This window comes from Uloborus diversus, chromosome 6, assembly GCF_026930045.1.
Source record: "Uloborus diversus isolate 005 chromosome 6, Udiv.v.3.1, whole genome shotgun sequence".
In the NCBI taxonomy this organism is placed as follows: domain Eukaryota; kingdom Metazoa; phylum Arthropoda; class Arachnida; order Araneae; family Uloboridae; genus Uloborus; species Uloborus diversus.
In genome coordinates this window covers 102642809-102651697 of record NC_072736.1, presented here as the reverse complement: position 1 = coordinate 102651697, position 8889 = coordinate 102642809, and the positions used below count along the sequence as shown (strand labels likewise).

At 32.4% G+C, this 8889-nt stretch overlaps 1 protein-coding gene across 1 annotated transcript; it reads left to right on the top strand.

Annotated features, from left to right (window-relative positions):
• Nucleotides 1–942: 942 nt before the first annotated feature.
• On the top strand, nt 943–7608 carry LOC129225208 (uncharacterized). The gene is made up of 5 exons (XM_054859775.1): nt 943–1024; nt 2058–2193; nt 3305–3447; nt 6355–6448; nt 7435–7608. The coding sequence occupies exons 1-5, from the start codon at nt 991–993 to the stop codon at nt 7589–7591; spliced, it is 564 nt and encodes a 187-aa protein (XP_054715750.1). The 5' UTR covers nt 943–990; the 3' UTR covers nt 7592–7608.
• The last annotated feature ends 1281 nt before the right edge of the window (nt 7609–8889 follow it).

Genomic DNA, 8889 nt, shown 5'->3' with positions numbered 1-8889 from the left:
AACCGCGTTGCCAGAACATGATAATTAAGAAGCAAATTAAATATTGGCGTTTCCTCACTTGCGATATAATACGCAGAAACGCAAAAAAAAAAAAAAAAAAAAAAAAAAGAAAAGAAAGAAAGAAAAAAAATATGAATCTGCTCACCGATTAAGACAATTGTTAAAATTATTAAACTTTGTCAAGTTACTTTAAAAATGGTTAACTCCTATGTTTTTAAGCATACTCTATCAGAAAAAAATGCTTTTAAAATTTCGGAAATAACCCAATCCCCCCCCCCCCAGCCCTTGTGTATCTTCAGATAGAGATTACGCAGAAAACAGTGATCTTTATATGTTTCCCAACTGCTCACTGGCTTAGAAGTAATACTTATGCGAACATATATGTAGTGGTGCGATTAGTCGGAAGCCACAGATTACGCAGAGAAAGTAAAGTACGCATAGAGAAAGTTTTAAAAGAGATTACGCAGAAAACACTGATCTTTATATGTTTCTAAACTGCTTACTGGTTAAGAAGTAATACTTATGCGAAGATATATTTAGTGGTGTGATTAGTCGGAAGCCACTTTTCTCTTTTAAACTAATAAGATAAAGTGGTAATTTAAAAAAATCTTGGCAATTAGCTGTAGCTTTCACTCTTTATTTATTTATTTTTTTTTTATTTTGACTTAAAGTTTTTATTTGAGTATTTTTTTCAGTTGAACATTTTATCATTTTCTTAAAAATGTGTCTATCAAAGGTGAAATAGTCTAAGATATATTTGATCCGTTTCCCTTTTCTCGAAAATTCTTGCTCCTGCTCAAATAATAAAAGCAACAGTGAGAAAAAGCAAGATATCTGAGAAAATGTTATCATTTTTTAAATCACAACCTTATCGAAAAACATATGCTGTGAGAAAATGTGTCATTTGGCATGTGATTAATAGGAACAAAAAATTATATAAAAGCATTTAACCGTTTTAACAATTTGCCCCTCTCTTTTGTTTAGTTCATCATGATGTACAATCTGCTATTCGTTTTGCTTTTAGGTGAGATTTCTTTATTTTTTTTATTTTGTTGCGAGTAAGAAAGAATGTAAAATTTCTGATAAACCAGGATAACCGATGTTTCGTTATTTTATTTGTTTTCATATTTATTCTTTTTTGTTTTCTTTTTTGAAAACCAATTGTGTGGATCTTTTTTTTTTTTTTAACTTGTTCCAGTTATTGATTTTCATCTATATCTCTTAAAGACGAAATCTAAAAATTACGCACTTATAAATGCAGATACAAATAGGCCCATATAAAAAAAAACCTTCAACACAGTTGATCCCCGAAAGAAAATATGAATCCTGGATAAAATTGGAAACACCGTCAGTGTAAAGACGATAAAAGACCACAATGAATTTTATTTTGCAACTCTTCAAACTCCTTGGTGTCTGATGAGTTTATAGATTTCCATTTATTCTTTCTATGTCTTTAACACATTTTTTTTTAATTCTAAAAACATATGTGTAATGAATAGTTCCCAAAAAATAAAAGTCATTTAAGTTTAGCATATAAATTTTTATATATACTTAGGTGTGTAGAAAATTTAAAAAGAGCTAAAATATCTTAAGATACTTAACGTAGCAAAAGCGAAGGCGAAAGATACACATTTAAAATTACAAAAGTACGAGCTATTGTGATTTTTCTCATTTCTACGACAAAGCACTTGGTAGATCCAAAACAAAACTGAAAACAATTATGACTCTAACCACAGATTTTGTGGAAATTAGATTACATTTTAATTAGAAAAATTTTAAATTAAGCGGCATAACAGTTATTATTAAAACAGTGAGAATAATTTTTCGAGAATTATGGTAATTCATTCTGTTGATGCTGAAACATGGAACAAGATAAATAATCTCTTATCTCAAACAATGCAAAATTATTGGTTGAACGCTAATTCCGCATGAAAAATAAGACGATTTAATGTAAACATTTTGGCAATACTGACTAACACTGAAATCCACCTTCACTTTAACTGGAATTTTAGAAGTACATAATTAGTGATAGTTTAAATAGTTTTGTTACTCTTCAGGTGTTGGGGGCGCTCTTGCGTCACCAACTTGTTCTGAAGAAGAGGCAGCCAAATGCACTGATGGTAAAAGACCGGCCTGGGCGTTTGATTATGGGTATTGGCCTTCTACTAAATATGAATTGGACGAGATTTGCCAGTAAGTAGTTTTTTTTTTTTTTGGTTGCTAAAACATACTTGATTTATTGATAAACAGTATTATTCCCTTAATATTTCGTCTTTATTATTTTCATTCAATAAAAACTTTAATTTTCCAATGCGCATGATTAGTATTTGCATTTTAATCATTTACTTCTCGTTTATTTGGTGTACAACTAACTGGCTTTAGTACTATTACCTGTAACCAATTCTTCCTAATAAACATAATTAATACGCTGCCATATTGGATAAGAATTTTTTTCCCTTTGAAATGCTTTTATGTAATCCACTAGTGGTACCCGCTCGGCTTTGCCCGTAATAGAAAAATTAAAAGGTCTTTTGGTTCGCCTGTATATTTACAAATAATGTACGGTGAATTTTCTCGCCAATTGATTTGTACCCATGTTACGGTTCCACGTAATGATAATTTCGCATCTCGCCAATTAGCTTGTGCCTATGTTACGGTTCCACATTATGATAATTTCGTAATTTACTCGTTCATCTTATGATAATTTTGTTCTTAAAACTGGAATAGAAAAAGAACCACATCGAATTTTCGAAAAAATCGCTTTTTGGTGCACGCCCGCATGCTACAAATTAACTTTGTTCTAAATTTCATGAAAATCGGCCGAACGGTCTAGGCGCTATGCGCGTCACAGAGATCCTGACATACAGAGATTCGGAAAGAGAGACTTTCAGCTTTATTATTAGTAAAGATTATTATTATATATGCATTTTGCAAAGCTGGATATTTGACTTTCTCAATTCATGTGCTCATTTTTAAGTAATAACTTTGAAAGCATGTAAAGAATTTTACAGTATCATATAGCTGATTATTAAAAAACGAAGACAAATTGAGAATATAATATTTCTTAATTTTGAAATGCACACTTTTTTGTAGTTGTCGGTTATTATTATAAACATGAAATGGAAATTCAAAGCTATTTCAATTTTTTACAACTTCTCTATTTTGAAGATTTGTAAATTGAATTGCGTTCCTTCCAGATCAAATATGACCAGTAAAGAATGTAAACTTTTAATATGGATTTGACATATACCTGAGTTTTATAGTGTAAATGTTAAATGTGACGTCATTATGGTGTTATTTATAGCAAAGCAAGTCCAGAGTTGGACTGTGAAATTGACTTCGCCGAGCGATGCCCGAAGAGTTTAATAGGACTGCACTTGAGACCCCTCAAGAAATTTAAGCAGCTCTTTACCAAAATATGTGATGATTCCAGTCGCCTTCGGACAGGTATGCATTCCTCTGGTGAAAAATGCATTCATTTCAAATGATATACAGGGTTGAATAACTACCTTTGTAATTCTAGAGTAAACACTATAAAAAAAATCCGAAACGTTACTGAGTGTTTCCGTGTAATGTTTCGGGTTTTAAATTATTTTTATCCACTTCCTGGAAAAATCAAGTATCATTGTCAAAAAGTTTCCTTAATTGCTACAAAATGTCCGAATGCAGACAACTCTCTGTTGTAAAAAATAGCTTTAGCTCCCAGTTTAAAAATTAACTGAGCGTGTTTATAAAGTGTACCCGTTTCAGTTCGATTGCGGTCCGTCCAGACTGATAAGGCATCCAAAGGGTTCATTAACCAGTTAATGGGCTACGTAGCTTTGTATGAATTGCAGGCGAGTACAATTCTTAATACTTACTTGCAATTTTGACTTCGCTATTGGCCAAGTTTGCAATACTGCTTTTGGAACTCTCATGGAAACACAGGAGGGTGCCAAACTAAGTTTACTCTAAAATTCCAGTGATACAAATGGCTTTAAATGGGACGCTTCCTGAATATTTTAGATAGGTTCCACTATAATTTCAGGAAGGTTACAGAATTCTAGCCGAAAACGTTCCTGGTTTTTGTAAGATATGTTACTGAAAGAAATTGGGCACATCAGCTGCCCATTATTTTTCAGGAACGTTTCTGAATCGTTTTTACGGTGAAAGAATGTAGGAAAATGTAATCAGGAAAAAACTTGATGAAAATTGCTTACAAGTATTTCTGGGTTACAAGCAGCCTCTTTTTCGGAGCAAAAAAAAAAAAAAAAAACACAGGACGAAAAGACATCTAACAAAATAGATAAAAAAAAGTGGTTCCATGCAACACTGAGACACGTGTGTGCAGTTTTCAATAAACTTATGCCTAATTACTTTGCGTTGTATTATTTTACTTTATATACAGTGTGTTTATGTATGAAGTGTAAATACTTGTGTATACAATGTTATGAAAAGTTTCTCTTTTATCATACATTGTGTTTTGCTGAGACAGAAAACTCATTAACAAAAACTACTTCAGATTTAAACTTATTGCTTATTAGTTGGATACTTATCTCAAAAAAAAAATCGCTACGTTAGTCAACTTCTACGTGTAAACCTTTCGTAGTTTTGAGAAGATTTTGACCATTTTCAACCTCACACCACGCACAACGCCGCCGCTAGAATTTGCCTTCTGGGGAATAGTTTGGTCACAGCTGTCCTTATATGGAATTAAACTGCCATTTTAGTAGTGGTAATGTGTGTTAAAACTAAAGATTCTGAGTGCCTCTGTGTGCATTTCCTTCCATAGACGCCATTTTGAATTTTCGATCCTTACTCCCCCTACATGCCTTTAAATTTTAGTGAAATGGTTGGAGGAAAACTAGATGCCATAAGGATGAAAAATAAAATGAAAAAAATATTCGAAAATCTTGAATAATTTTTAAAAAATTGTAAAATTAAATTGTCATTTTTAGTGCAAGACTTTTAAAACACCTTGCATAAGTAAACTTATTTAAGGATGTACTTTAAATAAAATGTTTTATATAACTGAAGAGTTTAAGACTTTGATTATGTGCTACTGCGTAGTAAAAGGTTGCATTGTCGGTGAGAAAGGTGTGACAAACCGTAAAGCTGTGTTGGTACTTAAAAGTTAACTTACAGCTGAGCGAGAAAACTGTAAACATGTAAGTTTTCTTTGATTTTTGCCGCTCACTGTTACTTAGTTTCACACTGATAAACAATGATCTTCAGCTCTCGCAGTAATTTTAACTTTATTTTGAGTAAATAACTATGTTATTAGAGGTATGAATTTAAAAAAGGTTTATTGTATCAGATACTATTTGTAAGTTTTGATCCTTGTGGGATTTTTTTTTTCTTTTTACGTTAACGCCTTGAATTAACTTCCAAAAAGTTTTTAAAAATGCAGCTGATAACTTCTGTTACATATCTTAATTAATTGACAAACCATAGTCTTAAGTAGCAAAATTTTAAAAATGAAAATAATATTCTGGTTCCACTCAGAAAGTTTATTTAATTTGGTATTTATGAGTGAAATGTCTTCAGATTTTTTTTTGCACATTCCAATAATAATATTTTCATTTGAGCATTCCTACTCCCTAGTATGTATCCTCTGATGACTTTACTACTTGTTCTTCAGTAGTACTTCCTAAATGCTATGAAAAAAGGTCTAAGTTGCCTATAATGCAAATAATGATATTTCATCATGTTCATACTAGATCTAAATCCTCTAAGGTATTTAGTATCTTGTTAGCTAATTCAACTTCGTCTTCATTTTTGTAATTATTTAAAAATACTTCATACGAACAAATGACAGTCACTTTTCTTTCGTCTTATTTAAGATGGGTAGTCACAACATGTAGGAGAAAGTAAATTAGGAAATTTAGTGCACCTTCTAAAGCTGTATGTGCTTAAATTTTCCATTTCCACAGAAAATAACTTTTTAATGTACACATAAGATGCAAAAATGAGGTTAAAGCAACATAACTTTAGACAATCAGCGGACAATGTTATATTACGACAAAAACCACGATTTTAATGTGTTGAATCTCATAAAGTACAGATAAATTCACGTTTAAGAATATTATGCCTACATAATGTAGTGAAATTAATGGTAACAAGCGAAAAAAAATTAACTTGTGGATCATTTAATGTAAACTTCATTAAGTAGTTTCAATGCTCTAATTATCATACTTTTTTTGTAAAAATAAAATTAACAAATTTTGCATTAATATTATTTAAAAGGTTTTTGAATGTATTTCACACGTATATTATGGCATTTATTAAGCAAAGAGAATATAATTGGCAGAAAAGTAACCTTTTACATATCTTTCCGGTCTATATTCAGTTTTTTTTTTCTTTTTTTTGTTTCAGACTATTTACGCAGAGTCTCGTGTATTAACCACAAAATGTCAATCGTTAGAGATGTGTGTCATGATGATGCAGATGTGACGAAACCAGGCTTCAAGTAAGCTTTTCGTCATTTTTTTTTACATCGACAAAAACATTTTATCCCTATCCTCTGTATTCGCTGTAAAAAAAAATGCGTAACCTTACCCCGTAAAAGCGGTGGCTGCTTAACTGTCTCCATAGCAATGGAGTAACTTAACTGATAAAACTAGTGTACGCTCATAAAGTTACACCAGTTTTATCAGTTAAGTTACTCCATTGCTATGGAGGAAGCTAACCATCGGAATAAGCTTACACAAAGTGCAGAATGCTGTCACCGTATTTACGGAGTAAGGTTATACCATTTTTACTGTGTTTTTTATGTTTACAAATTTAATGCATAGTTATACTCGTAGACTACTGCATATACTGTACTGAAATAGTTCTGCTGGCTTTAAGTCAGAAAGTTCAAGGTGGACTTAAACGACGTTTGGTGAGAGTTCAAATTGCATTGGAGGCTTCAAAAACTACTGGGTACGGGATAGAATGGTCCCCATAGTGTCTGGACTTAAATCCATACGACTTCTTCTTATGGGGTTACATCAAGAGCACGAATCTATAAGAATCCACTGATTTGATGGAGGACTTGAAATTGGTAATTAGAAGTGAAATTTATGATATGCGTGTAAAGTTTGGAGGAATCATTTAGAAACATGAAAATATTTTCATTAATCGGTCTATTAATTGAATCTGCTTTGGGTAAATGAGTAGAGTCGAATATTTTCCCTCAATTTTGTAACTCTGCCAGTGCTCGTTGGAGTCGAGCAGGTTGAGAGGGGAAAGACTTAGAGTTAGAGTCGGAGTCGACGGCTCTGAAGTTACCAAGGTCGGAGTCGGTTATTTTCCTCCAACTCCGTAGCCCTAACGACAATAACAGGCACCGAAAAATGGAACATACATTTACAACATTCTTAACGAAACACATGTTAACAGTTCTTGTGCAAACTAGATTTCAAAAATAATGCATAAAAATTACTTTTTTTTTACCCGACTCTTTCTTTCCAGGTGCTCAGATGCAGTGCACAAGACTGAAAAGTGCTTCTATGGTGTGATAAGAGACAGCTGTAGCAAACCTCACGCTGAATTGTTCCGCACCGTTTTCCAGCCGTACACCGCTATGTCAGTTCTGCAATGTGAATATGCCACAAATAATAAAGCATAAATAAAATTCTAATAAAGTTATTCAGCCTGATTTTGATATTACTTAAACTCTCTTCTCTTAAAAGAAAAACAGGGTTTAAAAAAATTTAACTCTTAGTTAAATGAGAATTCGCCTTTTTGTACCAGTTATTGTAATAATTGTGTTTCGCGTGTGAACACAATTAAGTATTTGCAACTAAAACTTTCTGTAGATATTTTTACTTTGAAAATATGGCTACTTTCGTTTCATTGAACAAGATATTGTGATTACTGGAAATATTTTAGAAAAAAAAAACATTAGCTACTTTAAAATTCATTGTCTTCTTAACACTAGAAAGACGGTGGGGCCTGTGTGGCCCCTCGCGTAGTTTGTTGTTTAATAACTCGGATAATATCCAACGGAACTTAATGGAATTTTCTGACTTTTCATTATATGACACTATTTGAATGCTTGTTTAATCATTTAATCATTCGCCTCATAGTACTGTTAATATTGATCCTTATACCTAGGAAGACGGGAGGGGCCACAGTGACCCCTAAGCATTTTGACAATTAAAATTTTTTTTTTCCTTTCTCCTAATACCTGTAGCATAAAAAAATGCCATTCACTCTAGTTTAACCTGTAACTTTCTCTTTATACAGCCGGTTGGATATCCAAATGCTATAAACAGTACCGATTGCTTACCATCCTAACGGTGGCCATTGCTCTTAGAAAGGAAAACAAATTCAACCTTTTGCCCAGTATAGAGAGAAAAACTAAAAATAATTAAGTAAAAGTTTTTATTTAGTCATGAAAGAAGGTGTATCAGGAATGTGGACTCCCTCAGGAAGAATTTTTAAAAGAATTCACTCCAAAAATGGGTAGGGGCCACACTGGCCCCTTCAGTCTTTCTAGGTATACAGAAAATGTCAGACGTTCTAGTGTTAAGTGGTTCAAAAACCTTTAATGTTCAAATTTCTGATTTCCTGGAACAAAAATATGCGTTATGCAAAATTTAATTATGAACAATTTAATTCATTTTTAGTTACAATATGCAAAAAAAAAAAAAAAATTTTCGAGTTATCGTAATAAAACGTAAACTCTCCCAATTGAAATTTCTGTCAATAGCAGCTGTTTAAACCTTTTACCTCAGAAGTATGTTTTTCGTTTTGCGCATATGATATCTAAAAATGTTCTACATATTTTTTCATAAAACGTTTCATGTATGTTTATCTAGCCAATCTTTATTACTTACTAGTGGTACGAAACAGGGAACCCCGCTCTGCTATGCCATCTGGGGCTTCCAGAGAACTGACCTTTCGGCCGGGGCCCCCTTACCC